Below are 20,870 nucleotides of genomic sequence, written 5' to 3'. Positions count from 1 at the left end.
ACTTTGGATCTAATCCTTATAAACAGGGAGGAAATGGTTGAGGAGGTAAAGGTGGCTGGGACCCTAGGAGGCAGCGATCATGCTATTATAGAATTTTGGATAACTAGAGGAGGAAGACATGTGAAGACTCAAACTTCAAGGTTAGATTTTAGAAAGGCAGATTTTAAGAGACTCAGAAAGAGAATAGGAGGGATCCAATGGCTGGATGTCCTTAAGGACAAAAATGTCCAGGAAGGATGGGAAATTTTTAAAAATGAGATTCTCAAAGCACAATCGTTAACAATCCCGAAAAGTAGGAAGAATGGGAAGCATTTAAGGAAACCAGGATGGATGAACACAGAACTTAAACACATGCTAAAAAGAAAGAAAAAAATGTTTATTAAATGGAAAGAGGGAGGCATATCTAAAGAAGATTATAATGCAGTCTGCAGATCCTGCAGGGCATGTATCAGGTTAGCTAAAGCTGACAATGAATTAAGGCTTGCAAGAGATGTCAAAAGCAATAAAAAAGGATTTTGGGGGTATGTCAAAAGTAAAAGAAAAGTCAAAGATGCTATAGGATTTCTACAGGATGAAAATGGAGAAATGGTAAGAGAGGATGTTGAGAAGGCCGAACTTTTTAATTCCTATTTTGCATCTGTTTTCTCTCAGAAAGAAAATGTAACATCAACTGATCTTCACTGTCCTTTTAAAGGAATAGAGGAATCCAAGTTATCTGTAAACAGAAAGATTGTGAGGGAATATTTAGCTAACATAAATGAGTTCAAGTCTCCAGGTCCAGATGAATTACACCCCAGAGTACTGAAGGAGATCGTAGAAGAAATTTTAGAACCACTCTCCATAATCTTTGAAAATTCTTGGAGAACAGGAGAAGTCCCAGAAGACTGGAGAAGAGCAAATGTTGTTCCTATCTTCAAAAAGGGGAAGAAGGTGGACCCAGGGAACTATAGGCCGGTGAGTCTGACTTCTATACCAGGAAAGATCTTTGAACAAATTATTAAACAACATGTATGTAAGTACATGGATAAGAATGAAGTGATTAACCAGAGTCAGCATGGGTTTGTAACTAACAAGTCATGTCAGACTAACTTAATTTCCTTCTATGACAGAATCACTGACTGGGTGGATCAGGGAAATGCTGTAGATATAGTATATCATGACTTCAGCAAAGCATTTGACAAAGTATCTCACACCATCCTTATTGAAAAAATGACCAAGTATGCAATGGACCAGGCAACTGTTAGGTGGATTCATAACTGGCTTAGTGATCGGACTCAAAGGGTGGTTGTAAATGGCTTCACATCCAGCTGGATGAATGTCTCAAGTGGGGTACCACAGGGCTCCGTCCTGGGACCTGTATTGTTCAACATCTTTATCAATGATTTAGATGAAGGAATTGAGGGTAAACTGATTAAATTTGCTGATGACACAAAGCTAGGAGGGATAGCTAATACTAGAGAAGAGAGAGAGAGGATTCAAAAAGACCTAAATAAACTGGAGCAGTGGGCAGCAACCAACAGAATGGTTTTTAACAGGGAAAAATGCAAAGTACTACATCTGGGCAATAAAAATGAAAAAAGCATATACAGAATGGGAGGAATAGAGCTAAGCAACAGTACATGTGAAAAAGACTTAGGTATACTAATAGATCATAGACTGAACATGAGTCAACAGTGTGATGCAGCAGCAAAAAAGGCAAATACAATTCTGGGATGTATTAACAGAAGCATACAGTCTAGATCACGTGAAGTCATTATCGGTCTTTACTCCTCTTTGGTCAGACCTCATCTGGAATACTGTGTACAGTTTTGGGCACCACATTTTAAAAAAGACATAGACAAACTGGAGCAAGTTCAGAGAAGAGCGACCAGAATGGTGACTGGTCTGCAAACCATGTCCTATGAGAAACGGTTGCAGGATTTGGGAATGTTTAGCTTGCAAAAAAGAAGACTGAGAGGAGACTTAATAGCTGTCTACAAATATGTCAAGGGCTGTCACATTGTAGAAGGATCATCTTTATTCTCATTTGCACAAGGAAAGACTAGAAGCAATGGGATGAAACTAAATGGGAGGAGACACAGATTAGATATTAGAAAAAACTTTTTGACAGTTAGGGTGATCAATGAGTGGAACAGGCTGCCACGAGAGGTGGTGAGTTCCCCTTCAATGGACGTCTTCAAACAGAGGCTGGACAGACATCTGTCTGAGATGATCTAGTGAATCCTGCTTTGAGCAGGGGGTTGGACCAGATGACCCAGGAGGTCCCTTCCAACTCTACCATTCTATGATTCTATGATTCTATATATTGTATGTCATGTATATAATGTGTCCATATTTTGTAAATATTGTTATTTTTTAGTTTATAACAATTTTTTTCATAAAGTTTTGAAGTTATGTGAACTTACGTGTACTTTTATATACGATATTGTCTTACATCCTTATTCCCCACCAAAAAAACATTTTTCCTCACTGTCATCCATTATGTCATTCATGCAAGCAGGCCACAACTTTGAAGCAAAAGAAAATTTTTTATTGTAATGAAAACACATATTTTATCAATAAAACCAATAAACTCAACAGACAAAACAATAAACACAACATATCAAAGGGCCAGGGTCGATCCGAGTGTGTGCAGATGAAGTCTCATTAAGTTCACCGGCTGCTGCTTTAGTTAATGTCTCAAAGATGACCCTTTCTGCGTGCGCCCTCTGTCGGTCATCCAACCTCTGTAGTCTCTCGCCAGCAAAGGTTGCAAAGTTGTCCCGCTTGGCCGGGGTCTGTAGCACTAGAATCTGGTTCGCCAAAGATATTAGATCTGGCGATGGGGGCAAGGTGGCCTTTCTTTTTCTTGAATTTCTTTGTCGCCGAGGCGCAAAGTCTTCACTTGTAGAGGCCATAGGGTCTTCATTCGACGATGCCATAGGTTCCTCATTCGTTGACAGCACACTCGCCTCCTCCATACCACGTTCCGTAGCCGGGATGTCGTCATCTTGCCGATGGTGCTGCGGGAACACAAAATTAATGTTAAGATTTTGGTTACAACATCCAGCAGGTATGTCATGATCAGCATGGGTACACGTGCACTAAAAACAAATGTGAGGGGCGGCTCAACTATGGCATGTACATAGAAAGTATAAATGCTATTTACAGGGAAGCAAAGAAGGTACTTACATCTTCAACAGGGGAGTCAGTCCGGATATCAGGGTCTTCTTCCGGGGTTGGCCGCATCGCACACACCATTCACCGAGGTAGCTCCTGGTCACAGGTGAAGGCATGCAAGTCATAATACCATACTGTTGGCACATAAACCTCATCTGTGCCGGTACCCGACTTCTCCACCTTGTTAAGTTGTTTCTTGTATACGGTGCGTAGACCCTGGATTTTTCTCTTTACCAGCTCCTCATCCACCTTCTTATTGGGGCCATGCCTTTTAAAGAGGGCAATCAATTGCTCGTACGCCTCCCTATTTTTTTCTCTATTGCTGTATTCTGTAGATTTTATTTGCCAAAGGCACGGCAGGGAGCGTTACAGATCAATCATTTCCCTGAGGAATTCTTCAGTTTTAAAAGCCATCTGAAAAAAGGATAGCATACAGTGAGCATACATTGAACATTTTAAAACACAGTAAAAAATACCGCACACTGTTTGTTGGCCCCCTTAAAATGGCCTCCGATGCATAAGCAAATGTATACTTGTTGGGTGTGGCAGGACCCCCCTTAAAATGGCCTCCGATGCATAAGCAAATGTATACTTGTTGGGTGTGGCAGAAACCCACTAAAATAACTTACCGTGTAGACAAAGTAATATAGGTGCCTGAAGAACCGAGAAATCGATGTGGAGTCACAGCCGAAGAACACTACTACAATCCACAAACCAGAACACTTGTCAGGAACAAAGCCCAGATGAATGGATACAGAGTCATAGCCGAAGAACGCTGCTACAATCCAAAAGCCAGGACGCAATCAGGAACAAAGCCCAGATGAATGGAGTCACAGCCGGAGAACGCTACTACAATCTGAAAATCAGGACGCTGACAGGAACAAAGCCCAGATGAACGAATACAGCCCGGAGAACGCTGCTACGATCTGAAACCAGAACGCGGTCAGGAACCAAGGGACAGAATTGCTACAACGTGGCCTTCTTTTAAACCAAGGCCGCCCAATCAGAAAGCAGTAGCGTCCACAAATCGGAGATGAGGGGGCGCGGAAAAGTAATTTTATGCACGCCTTTGTGACACAGTACAGTCCCTATCAAGGTGTGGATCGTTGAAATAGCTGCTGTGTGAAAGCGTCCCAACGACCGCCGAGATCGTTAGTTAGATCGCTGGGGCGGCCGAAATCGTTGGGAAGTTCTGCATGTTTGACAGCTCCCCAGGGATCACGAAACGACTCTCCAGCGATCCCAAAACCGTGACGTAATAACGATCTCGCTAGCGATCTCGTTATGTGTGACCGGGCCTTAAGTATCTTGTCTATACTCTTCACCTCAAATAATGGCGATAAGTAAAAACGGCTGTAATTTACATATATGAACCAGTTGCTAATTTGGTTCCTTTTTGTGGGTGGAGATTGATGTTTAACTTAGAACATTAAACACTTATTTATAGTTTTATTATTTCATTGATTCAGTTTTATAGCCTAGATTAGATACAACTCACATTCAAACAGTCAGAAACAAAGGTTAAAGACCATTAAACCATTATCAGTATCAGTTGACATGTCACTAGGACATTAATAAACCTTTTTATTCCTTTTATTACATAATAGACATCTGTACTTCCTCATGCTTACAACATACCAGTTTTATGTTTTGTCTATCTTTCTCGTGAACTGTGCAGTTACAGTATTTTCGTTAAGAAATTGAGAATGACACTGTGTCACACGGACTGTATACAGAAGCCGCTCTCTCGTGCCTTCAGTCGGCTTGGTAAGCTGGTGGGAAGGTACCCCTGGTGGTTCCTACTAATTCCTTTTGCTTTATCTGCTGGCTTGGGAGCTGGCTTTTACTTTTTACCTCAGAGAGAAGCCAATGACATTGAAGAACAGTTCACACCAATCGGTGGCCCGGCTAAAAGTGAGAGAGAATTTGTAAGGACACGTTTTCCCACCAATGACTCCGGGCAGTTTTCTCCGCAGAGACTATATACAGAAGGTTTGTTTGTTTCGCTCATAGCCGTAAGTACATCTGATAATGTCATAAATGTTAAGACCTTTGAAGAGCTTATGAAGCTGGATGAGATAGTACAGAACTTTGCAGTGACGGATCCCGCTGCTGATGAAACTTTCACATTTCAGAAACTTTGTGCAGAGATCAAGGGAAAAACATGTATGACAGCTAATCCTCTCCTCTCTGCAGTACAAGGTAATGTGAGTCTGATAGAGACAATACCAATAAGTTACCCCATGTTTCAAGATAAAATATTCCTGGGAACATACCTGGGTGGAGTGACGCTAAATTCAGACAATGATGTGCAAAAAGCCAAAGCAATCAAATTAGTATATTATCTGAGAGAAGACAGCGAGAGCGACAGAGAAAGAAGCCTGCAGTGGATCAATCAATTTATCAAATTCTTCACAAAGAATAGTCTACAACTCACTGACATAAAGGTAAGGATTTTATTAGGACTTTTTTTACATATTTATAAGTATAACATTTTTTATTATCTAATAACACGCATACATATTTTGTCAAATAACAATTTCATGATGAATGAATTTAAGTCGTTATCATATCACTGTAAGATAACCGTGTGGACATAGTAGTAAACACTTTGAAACAAATGTAGCTGTATTATCATTTTTAACAAAGCCACAGCTATGGACATTGAACGGCGTTCAAAATTACCCTTCTATATTATCCCCTTTAAAGCCCATGACGTACTAATACGTGTCTGTGCCCTGGGCTTTAAGAGCCTGACCCGTATTAGTACGTCATGGCGATCGCGCGCGCACACAGGCTGTGTGGGCGCGATCGCCGCCGGGTGTCAGCTGATTGTCACAGCTAACACCCGATACTATGTGCAGGGAGCGGTGGATTCGTAAAAATGAAAAAGTATTTTTTTTTCCACTTTTTCATTTTTACGAATCAATTTGTGAAGCACCTGAGGGTTCCAAGTGCTCACTATGCATCTAGATAGGTGCCTTGGGGGGTCTAGTTTCCAAAATGGGGTCACTTGTGGGGGAGCTCCACTGTTTAGGCACATCAGGGGCTCTCCAAACGCAACATGGTGTCCGCTAACAATTTGAGCTGATTTTCCATTCAATTTGTTAGCGGACACCATGTTGCGTTTAGAGAGCCCCTGATGTGCCTAAACAGTGGAGCTCCCCCACAAGTGACCCCATTTTGGAAACTAGACCCCCCAAGGCACCTATCTAGATGCATAGTGAGCACTTGGAACCCTCAGGTGCTTCACAAATTGATTCGGAAAAATGAAAAAGTGGGAAAAAAAATACTTTTTCATTTTTCTGAATCAATTTGTGAAGCACCTAGGGGTTCCAAGTTCTCACTATGCATCTAGATAGGTGCCTTTGGGGGTCTAGTTTCCAAAATGGGGTCACTTGTGGGGGGGTTTCCACTGTTTAGGCACATCAGGGGCTCTCCAAACGCAACATGGCGTCCGCTAATTATTCAAGCAAATTTTACAATCAAAAAGTCAAATGGCGCTCCTTCCCTTCCGAGCCCTGTCGTGCGCCCAAACAGTGGTTTTTCCCCACATATGGGGTATCTGCGTGCCCAGGGGAAATTGCACACCAAATTTTGGGGTCCATTTTTTCCTGTTACCCCTGCAAAAATAAAAAATATTGGGTCTAAAGTAACATTTTTGTGAAAAAAGTTAAATGTTCATTTTTTTGTTCCACATTCCAAAAATTCCTGTGAAGCACCTGAAGGGTTAATAAAGTTCTTGAATGTGGTTTTGAGCACCTTGAGGGGTGCAGTTTTTAGAATGGTGTCACTTTTGGGTATTTTCTGTCATAAAGACCTCTCAAAGTGACTTCAAATGTGATGTGGTCCCTAAAAAAATGGTTTTGTAAATTTTGTTGGAAAAATGAGAAATAGCTGGTTAACTTTTAACCCTTATAGCTCCCTAACAAAAAAAAATTTTGGTTCCAAAATTGTGCTGATGTAAAGTAGACATGTGGGAAATGTTATTTATTAACTCTTTTGTGTGACATATCTCTCTGATTTAAGGGCATAAAAATTAAAATTTTGAAAATTGCAAAATGCTCAAAATTTTCGCCAAATTTAAGTTTTTTTTATTTTACCACAATCATGAAGTACAATATGTCACGAAAAAACAATCTCAGAATCAGGGGGATCCGTTGAAGCGTTCCAGAGTAATTACCTCATAAAGTGACAGTGGTCAGAATTGTAAAAATTGGCCTGGTCATTAACGTGCAAACAACCTTGGGTTGTAAAGGGGTTAAAGAGCTATAAGCACTCCATGAGCTGATGTATACCGCTCTAGAATCAATGCTTAACGAGAACCAGGATCACAATAGCTGCAGTTTAAAAATGCCCTAGCCCCTAGAAAAAGAAAAGTAAAGCAAATGGTATGCAGGTGGCAAGAATATTATGTAAATCACCCAACTCTCCTCAAGGAATTGAGTTTGACCTTTTCGGCAAGGATTTTCTGGCATAAATGGCATCTTTCCATGTCTCTCCCACCAGTAATTTCTGCAGTCATGAGATCTTAGAAGTAATATATACGCTGATAATGGCTATATAATTGCTTAAGAAAGTAGGAAGCTATAAGATCTCATAGTTTCATATTGCATGCAGCAATGATACCTGCAGGTCATTTATATAAAGTACTTGTGTATATTATTTTTTACATTGTTAGAACCAGAGCTAGAGAAAAGATTTTTCTATTGCTTAATGTTTTTTAGACTATTTGAAAGCATTCATAGATTTCTATAGACACAGAAAATAAGGGCCCCTGCCAAAACTGTACATGGGTTTGTTGCAGTCCAAAGCGTCATCATGATGCACCTGTTTATATGTCCGTGATAGAAGCTGCTTGCTGTTTTGCAGGTGGAAGAGGTCTTCTTACCTATTAGGCCCTTGTGCAGCTGCACAGGTTGCACCAATGATATGTCCATCTAGATCAGAGGTCTTAAACTCGGCTAAGTATATGAGCCACACATAGAAAAAATGTGAATTTGAAGAGCCGCATTCTTTGCAGGATGATATGAAATTTTTAATGATACCATATTGTTTTTTCTATACACCTTTTGGATCATTTTTTGAACATTTTTGGCTTTTTTATTTTATTCTTTTAAATGGCATTCATTTTATGGGCTATGGTACAGGTTTATAGCTTTTGTAATTTTACAGTTTTACAGTTTTACAGTTTTTACAATTTTTATTTATTTTTGTGTCCCCTAATTGGCCACATACAGTGATTCATTTTTTTACAATTAGCACCATATAGTAATTCTGACCAACTTCTTATAGTAATGTCCCCATCTTGTAGTTATGTCCCCTATCTTGGTCCTCATCTTGTACTAATGTGCCCAACCTGGTCCCCATCTTGTAGTAATGCCCCATTCTGGTCCTCATCTTGCAGTAATGCCCCATCCTGGTCCCATCTTGCAGTAATGTGCCCAACCTGGTCCCCATCTTGTAGTAATGTGCATTTCCTGGTCCTCATCTTGTAGTAATGTGCCCATCCTGGTCCCCATCTTGTAGTAATGTGCCCATCTCAGTCCCAATCCTGTAGTATTGTGCCCATCCTGGTCCCCATCTTGTAGTAATGTTCTCATCCAGGTCCCCATATTGTAGCAATGTGCCCATCCTCGTCCCCAACTTGTAGTAATGGCCCATCTTGGTCCTCATCTTGCAGTAATGCCCCATCCTGGTCCCCATCTTGTAGTAATGCCCCATCCTGGTCCCCATCTTGTAGTAATAGCCCATCCTGGTCCTCATCTTGTAGTAATGCCCCATCCTGGTCCCCATCTTGTAGTAATGGCCCATCCTGGTCCCCATCTTGTAATAATGTCACATCCTGTTCCCCATCTTGTAGTAATGCCCCATCCTGGTCCCCATTTTGCAGTAATGGCCCATTCTGGTCCTCATCTTGTAGTAATGAGCCCATCCTGGCCCCCATCTTGTAATAATGCCCCATCCTGGTCCCCATCTTGTAGTAATGGCCCATCCTGGTCCGCATCTTGTAGTAATGGCCCATCCTGGTCCTCATCTTGTAGTAATGCCCCATCCTGGTCCTCATCTTGTAGTAATGCCCCATCCTGGTCCTCATCTTGTAGTAATGTGCCCATCTTGGTCTCTATCTTGTAGTAATGTGCCCATCCTGGTTCCCATCTTGTAGTAATCTGCCCATCCTGGTTCCCTTCTTGTAGTAATCTGCCCATCCTGGTTCCCATCTTGAAGTAATGGCCCATCCTGGTTCCCTTCTTGAAGTAATGTGCCCATGCTGGTCCTTAACTTGCAGAACATTCAGCTGAAAAGTATTACTGACTTTGGCGGCCCTCAGGACCAGGCCGCAGTCATTACGGGGTCTCCGGTGCCTGTGGGCCGCATTGAGCAGCCTCAGGGGCTGCATGTAGCCCTCGGGCCGCGTATTTGAGACCTCTGGTCTAGATCATATTACTGATCTATAAATCATAAATGTAATACTAGTAATGTTTGATAAGAAATATGACACTCCTGTCTAGAGATGTGCCCACTTTTCCCACACACAGAGAGCAGCATAACTTTGAGAAAAAGTTACAAACATTTGCCTAAAAACATGTGACAAAATTTGTGATTTTTTTCACACCAGACAGGTGTAAACAGGTGTAAGCATCTTGATAAAGTCACAACATACAATATCAAAAGTTTGGACACATCTGTTCATACAATGGTTTTCTTTATTCTTATTGGAATGTGCACATTGTACATTCTGACTGAAGACAGAAAAAACACATATAATGTGAAATAATAATAATTTTTTTCAAAGACTGTACAATATCTTCAAAAATAAATAGAAATGTGTCAAAGTTATATCTTAGGGATTTTTTAATTAGTGGTCCAAAGTAATACAATAAAACATTGTTTTTCAACTTCCATGTTGCAATTTCAAAAAAGAAACAGAAAAAAACGCATGTGCAGCAATAAAGGCCCCCCTAATTAAAGGGAACCTGTCATGTCTTACCTACTATGTAAACTGCCCTCATTGAGTTGTTAGTGATGCAATGTGCATCATGAACACGCTTTTTTCATTAAAATTGGTGCTAATATCATGAGTCTATAACGTTTTATACACTTATATCCTACCTGCTCGTTTAGTCATAGGGATGTGATCCTCGCATTCAGTCAGGGCTGGCACCGCCCATGCATTTGAATTTTGCACCCGGCTAGCGCTGATGTAAGTGTGACACCCCAGGGGTCTGGTTGCCACAGTAATAGAGATATTACGTCTGAGAGCAGGTGGGAGGTCTCTTGGTCAGGAATCTTATGCATGCCACACCTCCTGCCCAGTCCTGGGAGGGGAAGAACTTCCCCTATATAAAACTGGGGCTGAGGCAGGGTTAGAGAGAAGAGAAGAGAAGAGAAGAGAAGAGAAGAGTTGAGAAGAAGAGAAGCAGCATAGGAAAGAAAGATCAGGAGCTCTGTGGGAGCAGTGCTAAAAGGAATCAGGGGCTGGCAGCTGAAGAGCTCGCCCTGATTGAAGAGTTACCACCGGACCCGGAGTCCGAGGCTGTGGGGATTAACCCAGACGCAGCAGCAGAAACCGCCCGGCAGGGGATTTCAGGTCCTCTGGCCAAGAAACCCGAAGGCACGGTCACACGCGTGGGACCAGCACCGCCGTCGTTGAGCGGAAGCCACTAGAAGGCCCCGAGTCACCGGCCATACGGGTGAGCACCACACGGTACACTCAGGGACGTGGGCTACTTTTACCCGCCTCTAGCAAGGTAGCCAGAAGAGTACAAGTAGTTGGGGAGGCCTACAACTCCGCCTGGCCAGGGGAGATCCCATCTGCTCAAAGACTGACCAGGCCCCGATCGCTAGCCAGTACTCCGGGAGGGTCTATCTTTATCACCAGTAAAGACCCTGAACTACACCGCATCGTCTCTGAGTGGTTCCTGCTACCCCCATCATCCACGTCGGCTGCCCTGAGGCCATACCCCTCCCGTTGGGGGTTATACCATCTACGCTGCACTATCCTACCACCGGCCTCAGCGGTCTGCCCTGCAGCGGCAGCTCCATAGCTGCATTCAACGGGTGGCGTAGTCGTCCTACATCTACTGCTAATATATACCGCCACTTAGTCTGACTCCCTGGGCACGGACCGGGTCACCGCCACGATACTTATACCCCCAACAGGCCCGGCTCCGGGTAGTCCCCGCGTGCGCAACGCTACACCAAGTAGGCCCAGGGGTGCGTCATAAGTATGGGGTGCTTGCGCACTATGACATGGCCAGAAGCGGCTCCCACGCGTGCGCAGTGAGGCAGTGTAATTCCCAGCTTCAGTGCGCATGTGCTATGATGAGCAGCTCCCCACGCGTGCGCAGTGAGGCTGTGTAGTTCCCAGCTTCACTATGATGAGGGCTCCAGCCGCACACAGTGACGCTGGGAACTTCACCGCGCACGCGCAGGGAGCCGCTCATCACAGTGTATGCACAGTGAAGCTGGGAATTACACAGCCTCACTGTGCATGCACGGGGAGCCGCTCATCATAGCGCATGCGCAGTGAAGCTGGGAACTACATAGCCTCATTGCGCACGCGCGGAGAGCCGTTCGTCATGGCGCTTGGCAGGCGCCAGCCCTGACTGAATGTGAGGATCACACCCCTATGAATAAATGAGCAGGTAGGATATAAGTGTATAAAATGTTATAGATTCATGATATTAGCACCAATTTTAATGAAGAAAGCGTGTTAGGCTAACAACGCAATGGGGACAGTTTACATAATAGATAAGACATGACAGGTTCTCTTTAATACTTGGTTGCACACCAGTAGGCATTGCTGACAGCCTCCAAATGTTTCTTGTAGCCAGCTGTAAGCTTCTTGCACTTCTCAGTTGGAATATTCTCCCACTCTTCCTTTGCAGTTTGTTCAAGCTCTTGAATGTTTGCAAGATTCTTTTTCCCATTGGCAGATTTCAGCTCACTCCAAAGATTTTCAATGGGATTGATGTCAGGACTCATTGCTGGCCATTTTAAAACAGTCCATTTTTTATTTTTCAACCATTCCTGTGTACTTTTAGATGTGTGCTTTGGGTCATTGTCTTGCCGGAGGACCCATGATCTTCGACTCAAACCAAGTTTTCTTACACTGTATAGGACACTTCACTCTAAAATCTCTGAATCAGATGATATTCTGATTTCATGATTCCTGTAATACGGTCAAGGCCTCCAGTACCAGACGCAACAAAGCAACCCCACAACATTATGGATCTTCCTCCATGCTTAACGGCTGGTAAGGTGTTCTTTCCTTATAAGCTTAATTTCGCCATCTGTAAACAAACTGTTGCTTTACATTGCCAAAAAGCTCTTATTTTTGTTTCATCCGTCCACAGAACATTTTACCAAAAGGATTGTAGTTTGTCAAGGTACTCTTTGGCAAAGATCAGTCGTTCCTTTTTATGTCTTTTCTTCAGCAATGGTTTCTTCCTTGGCCTTCTCCCATAAAGTTCGGCTTGGTTTAGTGTGAGGCGTATGGTATTGAAACCATGACCCCAGACTCTTCCAGCTTGGCTTTCAGGTCTTTGGATGTTTGACTTGCCATTTTTTTCACCATTCTCATCAACCTTTGAAGACATCTCTTGCCAATTTTCTTCTTTCCCCCATGTTCAGGGAGGTTCTTCACAGTTCCATGCTTGGCAAACTTCTTAATAACCTTGCACACTTTTGAAACAAGGATACCAAGGTCTTTGGAGATGGCCTTATACCCTTTGGGAGTCTTGTGTTCGCTAATAATAGCAATTTTGATGTCCTCAGAAAGCTCCTTTGTCTTCACCATTGTGACAAAGGAACATGTGGCTTTTTAAAACACTGAAGTCATCATTCATTGGCTAATTCATGTCACATGGGCACCGACAATTAATCACAGGTGAATCTCTTCTGTGATTTACCACAGGAGAGTCAAAATGCGTTTCCATACTAAAATGTAAAAGGTACCAATACCAGTGTCACAGCTAGCTTTAGGTTTTTCTGTTTTTCCCTCCCATTGGTTTTTGTTTTAAATTACTGTTTATCATTTGCTCTTTTGTATTTAACACGAGGGCTCTATACAAAAGAAACAGATTCACTTGATTCATTTTTTCCAGGAGATATTCCACATTATGTACTTAAATTTCTATGGTGCCAATAACGATGAGCAGGACTGTATGTCTTGTCAAGAGTTTGTTGGATTACCAGCCTTCAGAAAGTGTTTGCGACCATTATTTGTGTTTTGCAGAGGCACGGTTGGCACACAGCTCTTTGCAGAGTTGAGCCCTATTCTTCCACTGGCCTGAGCCCAAACATGGCAAGAACCAATTAATGAAGTAAAGAAAAACGACAGTCCATCATTACTTTAAGACAAGAAAGTCAGTCAATAAGAAAATTGCTAGATCAATGAAGGTATTCTCAAGTATAGTCATAAAACATATTAATCACTATGATAAAACTGGCTCTCATGAGGACCGCCGCAGAAAAAGAAGACAAAAAATTACCTCTGCTGCAGAGGATATGTTCATCATAAATACCAACCTCAGAAGCTGGAAATTGACAACACTTCATATAATAGCCCTCATAAATGTTGGAAACATCAACTCTCCACAGGAGTCTACAAGAAGCAGGCCTTTATGGTCAAATAATTGAAATGAAGTCACTACTGAGGACTAGTGTTGAGCGATACCTTCCGATATTGGGAAATATCGGATCGGATTGGATCGGACCGATACCCAAAAAATATCGGATATCGCCGATTCCGATACCGGAAACCAATGCAAGTCAATGGGACACAAATATCGGAATGAAAGAAAACCCTTTCTTTCCTTGTAGGTTAATTCTACATGAAGGAAAACAACTAAGGATAATGTAGAATGTATTGGGGGAGGTGGAGGAGACATTAAAGCAGGGCCGGCTCCAGGTTTTTCTGGGCCCCGGGCGAAAGACTCTCAGTGGGTCCTTTTAACACATACACGATTCATGATGCACAGATACGGCGGAGAAATATATATATAGTACACAGGGCCCAGCATGCCACCTCATCCTTCACATATATGGGTGGCACAGTGGCGCAGTGGTTAGCACTGCAGCCTTTCAGCACTGGGGTCCTGGGTTCAAATCCCACAAAGGACAACATCTGCAAGGAGTTTGTATGTTCTCCCCGTGTTTGAGTGGGTTTCCTCCAGGTTGTCCGGTTTCCTCCCACACTTTAAAGACATACTGATAGGGAATCTAGATTGTGAGCCCCAATGGGGACAGCAACGATAATGTATGTAAAGCGCTGTGGAATATGTTAGCGCTATATAAAAATAAAGATTATTATTATTATTTATATGCAGACATGCGCACGCTGACATGCGCACGCACACACGGTATGTAGCATATGCACACATGGTACACAGATATGTACACATACAGACATGCACAAAATTTTTACACAAATTCTTAAAAACATACATAAAACAGACAAATATATATACACAGTCATACACACTGACATTCACATACATGCACACTCACAGACCCATTACAAATATTTTTAATATGGGGATTGGGGAAGCCTCACTCACCTGTCCCCGGTCCTGTGTCTTGTCCAGCAGCTCCTCAGGTATGGGGCAGTGCAGGGCCCCCGGCGTGTCACAGACATCATGGCCCTGGACCATCAGAGGGGCCCACTTGCGGTCGGGTCCGGCCGCCCCCCCCATCTGTGCAGGACCTCCGACGGTGTTTGATTGCCGGCACTTCCCCAGACATAGCCGCGCTGTGCAGCTGTGTCTGCTAGTAATGACGCGGCAGGGGCGACATACAAGCACAATTAAAGGTGCAATGCCGTCGACCCTGCTGTGTCATTACTAGCAGACACAGCTGCACAGCACGGCTATGTCTGGGGAAGTGCCGGCAATCAAGCAGCGCCTGTGTCACTTAACAGGTGCCGGGGAAGCGGTCAACGCCCCAACAGTGAGTGGGCGGTGGGCCCCCCTGATTTTCCAGGGCCCCGGCTCTTGCCCGGGTACGCCGGGTGCTGACGCCGGCCCTGCATTAAAGGCATAGAGGTTTAGCCCAATCAAATGGAATAACAGGAATTAATATTTTTTTTAAGACGTTTGGAGTTACAAAGATATTGACTATGTTAAGCTTTTTTATATTTTGTCAGATATTTATGTTTCACTACTTCCATGCTCTTCACCTTCTTTTTTACTTCTCCCACACTTTCTCCATCATCATCCTCAGCAGCAGCATCTTTTTCATCAATTTCATCTTCACCTTATTCATCTTCTTCTTCTTCACCTTCTTCCTATTATTCTTTTTTTTTACATTCTTCATATTCTTCTTATTCAACTGTTATTCTTCTTCATATTCTACTTCTTCATCTTCTTCATATTCTTCTTCTTCATCACATTCTTATTTGTGACAGGCATTCCTGTAGTTGTTATCTATAAAAGTTTGAAGATTACACCTTCCGTTCTGCCTGTCACAAAAGATTTACAACAGGATTTGTCCACGTTCAGTTTCAGTTTGGCCTGCAGCAGCAGGTATTTTCCAGGGGCACCACGAGGAGGAACAGACTCACCCCCATACACTGCTTAGTCTTCTTCTGCTTATAATTTAGATAATATCTTTTGCTCTGATTTTTAGTCTTATGCTTAATGTTCTTCTGCTTTTTGTTCTGCAGCTTCTTGCTCTTCTGCTTCTTCGTCTTCTGTCTCTTGTTCTTCTGTATCTTGGTGGTTGTCTTCTTGTTTTTTGTCCTCTTGGTCATCTTCTTCAGGGTTATCTTCTTGGTCATCTTTGGAGTGGTCTTCAGGGTCGTCGTCTTCGGGGTCGTCGTCTTCTTCGGGGTGGTCTTCAGGGTCGTCATCTTCAGGGTCGTCGTCTTTGGGGTCCTCGTCTTCTTCGGGGTGGTCTTCAGGGTCCTCGTCTTCAGGGTCGTCGTCTTCGGGGTCCTCGTCTTCTTCGGGGTGGCCTTCAGGGTCCTCGTCTTCAGGGTCATCGTCTTCGGGGTCCTTGTCTTCGGGGTCGTCGTCTTCTTCGGGGTGGTCTTCAGGGTCGTCGTCTTCAGGGTCGTCGTCTTCAGGGTCCTCGTCTTCTTCGGGGTGGTCTTCAGGGTCGTCGTCTTCGGGGTGTTCGTCTTCTTCGGGTTGGTCTTCAGGGTCGTCGTCTTCAGGGTCGACGTCAGGGAGATATAGAGTGATTACCAAAAACCATTTCAAAAGCTTGAACTTGGAAATGTAGCAGAAGGTACAAGAAGGCTGAGGAACTGCCGAGAACCAGCTGACGGTACTGGAACCCGGATGGGTAGCAGAAGGTACAAGAGCCAATGGAACTACCGAGGACCAGCTGGTGGTACTGAAACCCGGTTACTAAGCAGGAGGTACCTGTGCCAGAAAACACTACCAAGGACCAGCAGACGTTTGTGGTACTCGGATACCGAGAAGGAGGCACCTAAGCCAAAGGCACTGCCTGGAACCAACTGATGTTACTGGAACCCAGGGGGACATATTCAAGATTGACTTCCAAAGAACCAGCTAATGGTACTGGAACTCAGATAGGCAGCAGAAGGTACACATGAAAAAAAAAGTTGCAAGGCTGCGAACCGGCCGGAGTTACCGAAACCCACAGTCCTACAGGGGGTGCTTGTCCTATTGGCACTATGGAACCAGCCTTCATTGCCATATCCCGCAGCCCACATAGGAGTCACCTCAACTACAGACACCATAGAGTCGGTTATCCCGACCGTAGCACCACAGGACAACGTATTGTAGGCAAAGTGACGTTGACACTACCCGGAAACAGCTGGCATGCTGGAACCAGGCTGGGCAGGAGGGAGCACCTGTGCCAAAGACACTGCCGAGAACCAGCTGACGGTACTGGAACCCGGATGGGTAGCAGAAGGTACAAGAGCCAATGGAACTACCGAGGACCAGCTGATGGTACTGGAACCCGGTTACTAAGCAGGAGGTACCTGTGCCAGAAAGCACTATAAAGGACCAGCAGACGTTGGTTGAACTTGGATACCGAGAAGGAGGCACCTAAGCCAAAGGAACTGCCTGGAACCAGCTGATGTTACTGGAACCCAGGGGGACATATTCAAGATTGATTTCCAAAGAACCAGCTAATGGTACTGGAAATCAGATAGGCAGCAGAAGTTACACATGAAAAAAAAAGTTGCAAGGCCGCGAGCCGGCTGGAGTTACCGAAACCCACAGTCCTACAGGGGGTGCTTGTCCTATTGGCACTATGGAACCAGCCTTCATTGCCATATGGCGCAGCCCACATAGGAGTCACCTAAACTGCAGGCACCATAGAGTCGGCTAACCCGACCGCAACACGACAGGACAATGTATTGGAGGCAAAGTAACGTTGACACTACCCGGAAAACGGCTGGCGTGCTGGAACCAGGCTGGACAGAAGGGAGTACCCGTGCCAAAGACACTGCTGGGAAACAGCTGGCGGTGCTGGAACCCATGGTAAATACTAAAAACAGAGTGGAGACAGAGGCCTAATTGGAGCAACTTTAAAATCAGTAGTAGTGTGAATGTGGACAGAGCAGGAGAAATTGCCGGACACACAGCAGGGGAACAGCTGACGTTACTGAACCCCAATAACACCGGAGCAAGTGTTGACTGTGCAGATGGCAATTCTGAGCAGCAACTGGCGGTGTTGGAGCCCAGGGTAAATACTGAAAACAGAGAGGAGCCAGAGGCCTAATTGGAGCAACTTTAAAATCAGTAGTAGTGTGAATGTGGACAGAGCAGGAGAAATTGCTGGACACACACCATGGGATCAGCTGACGTTACTGAACCCCAATAACACTGGAGCAAGTGTTGACTGTGCAGACGGCACTTCTGAGCAGAAACTGGCGGTGTTGGAGCCCAGGGTAAATACTGAAAACAGAGGAGCCAGAGGCCTAATTGGAGCAACTTTAAAATCAGTAGTAGTGTGAATGTGGACAGAGCAGGAGAAATTGCCGGACACACAGCAGGGGAACAGCTGACATTACTGAACCCCAATAACACTGGAGCAAGTGTTGACTGTGCAGATGGCACTTCTGAGCAGCAACTGGCGGTGTTGGAGCCCAGGGTAAATACTGAAAACAGAAAGGTGCCAGAGGCCTAATTGGAGCAACTTTAAAATCAGTAGTAGTGTGAATGTGGACAGAGCAGGAGAAATTGCCGGACACACAGCAGGGGAACAGCTGACGTTACTGAACCCCAATAACACTGGAGCAAGTGTTAACTGTGCAGACAGCACTTCTGAGCAGCAACTGGCGGTGTTGGAGCCCAGGGTAAATACTGAAAACAGAGGAGCCAGAGGCCTAATTGGAGCAACTTTAAAATCAGTAGTAGTGTCAATGTGGACAGAGCAGGAGAAATTGCCGGACACATAGCAGGGGAACAGCTGACATTACTGAACCCCAATAACACTGGAGCAAGTGTTGACTGTGCAGACGGCACTTCTGAGCAGCAACTGGCGGTGTTGGAGCCCAGGGTAAATACTGAAAACAGAGGAGCCAGAGGCCTAATTGGAGCAACTTTAAAATCAGTAGTAGTGTGAATGTGGACAGAGCAGGAGAAATTGCCGGACACACAGCAGGGGAACAGCTGACGTTACTGAACCCCAATAACACTGGAGCAAGTGTTGATTGTGCAGACGGCACCTCTGAGCAGCAACTGGCGGTGTTGGAGCCCAGGGATTACAGTTCAGATAGTAGAAACATGAACACAACACGAGACTTGGATACTGTTGACAACCAATTAATTAATCTGGAAGAGGACTGGCAAAGTCATGCGAGATCCAGGCCTTGTTCATTTTCAGAAAAGTAAGCCGGTCAACCTTATCGGAGGATAGTCGCATGTGACGGTCTGTTAGTACACCACCTGCGGCACTAAAGACGCGTTCCGATAATACACTAGCAGTAGGGCAAGCAAGCACCTCCAATGCATACTGGCTAAGCTATGGCCATGTATCCAGCTTAGAGACCCAAAACTTGAAGGGTGAAGAGCCGTCTGGGAGTACACTGAGAGGGCAAGACATGTAGTCTGTCACCATCTGATGGAAACGTTGCCTCCTGCTGACTGGAGACGTCTGTGATGGTGTAGACATTTGTTGCGGGGACACAAAACTTTGCCACATTTGGGCCATACTGGTCTTGCCTTGTGCTGAGGCGCTGCTTCTGCTCCCTCTTTGTGCAGAGCTTCCTCCACTGCCTCGACGCACTGAGCTGCTTTGTAAAGCACTAGCAGCACTGCTCTCGGGTGGAATGGAGAACATGATGGAATGCACCAGTGTGTCTTGGTACTCCCCCATTTTACGCTCCCGGTTCAACGGTGTTATGAGGCTTTGTAAGTTGTCCCGGTAGAGAGGATCTAGGAGGGTGGACACCCAATAATCAGCCGTGTTGAGAATGTGGGCGATGCGGCGGTCGTTTCTCAGGCACTGCAGCATGAGTGAGACTATGGAACTCTCTGCCGCATGAAGTTGTAATGAGTGATTCACTATTAAAATTTAAGAAGGGCATGGATGCCTTTCATGAAAAGTATAATATTACAGGTTATATATACTAGATTCCTTGATAGGGCGTTGATCCAGGGAACTAGTCTGATTGTCGTATGGAGTCGGGAAGGAATTTTTTTCCCTAATGTGGAGCTTAGTGATTGCCACATGGGTTTTTTGACTTCCTCTGGATAAACATGTTAGGCTATGGGTTGAACTAGATGGAATTAGTCTTCCTTCAACCTTAAAAAAAAACTATGAAATCAACCATGTGCTGCAGACTGCCAACTGGCCAAGAAAAGCTGTCCCCTGCTTGAGGCGTGATCTCTGCATCACCCCACCCTCGCTCTAGATACTGACTACTAGAGCATTGTGTACCTCCCTCCTCTGGACAGATGTCTTCCTCCTCCATTGACTCCTCCTCATCTTCCTCACATAGTGTCCCCTGCCTAGGCCTTTGTGAGGAACCAAGTTGCGCAGACTGTACAGAAGCAGATGGCATTTGTGACTCCTCATCCTCCACCTCTTCCAAAACCTCCTTCCTTAGTGCTTGCAGTGTTTTTTCAAGCAGGCAGATAAGGGGGATAGTCATGATGACTAGTGCATCATCTGCACTCGCCATCCGCGTAGAATAATCGAAGGCATGCAAAACGTGGCAGATGTCCTTCATAGAGGCCCACTCAGTGGTGGTGAAGTGTGAACGGCGCGCAGTGCGACTTGTTTGTGTCTGCTGCAGCTGGTACTCCATTACTGCTGCCTGCTGCTCACACAACCTCTCCAACATATGTAACGTTGAATTCCACCTGGTGGGTAGGTCACATATGATGCGATGTTCCGGAAGGCGTAATCGGCGCTGCAGAGCTGCAATGCGCGATCTTGCAATGCTGGAACGCCGCAAGTGAGAGCACTCTATGCGGACCTTGTGCAGCAGTGCATCAAGATCCGGATAGTCCCTCAAAAAACTCTGCACGACCAAGTTGAGCACATGTGCCAGACATGGGAAGTGAGTGAGGTTGCCTAGGCCCAGAGCTGCCACCAGATTTCGGCCATTGTCACACACTACCATGCCTGGCTGGAGATTCGCTGGCACAAACCACACGTCGCTCTGCTACTTGATGGCATTCCAGAGCTCCTGCGCTGTGTGGCTTTGATTCCCCAAAGAAATTAATTTCAATACGGCCTGTTGACGTTTGGCCACGGCTGTGCTTATATCGGTCGTAACA

The 20,870-nt window shown here is 44.7% G+C and overlaps 1 protein-coding gene and 1 long non-coding RNA gene across 2 annotated transcripts in view; one reads left to right on the top strand and one right to left on the bottom strand.

Annotated features, from left to right (window-relative positions):
• Nucleotides 1–2,663: 2,663 nt before the first annotated feature.
• On the bottom strand, nt 2,664–4,483 carry LOC141264196 (uncharacterized). The gene is made up of 3 exons (XR_012319822.1): nt 3,789–4,483; nt 3,172–3,573; nt 2,664–3,002 (listed from the first exon to the last, which is right to left on the bottom strand). It is a non-coding gene; the product is annotated as an uncharacterized lncRNA (long non-coding RNA).
• Nucleotides 4,484–4,736: 253 nt separating this feature from the next.
• The window catches only part of LOC141265025 (patched domain-containing protein 3-like), a 61,866-nt gene continuing 45,732 nt past the window's right edge, over nt 4,737–20,870 (top strand). The window contains exon 1 of the mRNA XM_073677563.1: nt 4,737–5,606. Within this exon, the coding sequence (XP_073533664.1) occupies nt 4,866–5,606 (741 nt within the window). The 5' untranslated portion in view covers nt 4,737–4,865. The remainder of the gene's footprint in view (nt 5,607–20,870) is intronic.

Source organism: Phyllobates terribilis, unplaced genomic scaffold (assembly GCF_046119375.1).
Source record: "Phyllobates terribilis strain yellow unplaced genomic scaffold, ASM4611937v1 Scaffold_4__5_contigs__length_816908805, whole genome shotgun sequence".
Lineage (NCBI taxonomy): Eukaryota > Metazoa > Chordata > Amphibia > Anura > Dendrobatidae > Phyllobates > Phyllobates terribilis.
The sequence above is the reverse complement of the archived record's forward strand: the minus strand, read 5'-3'. Positions and strand labels throughout refer to the sequence as shown.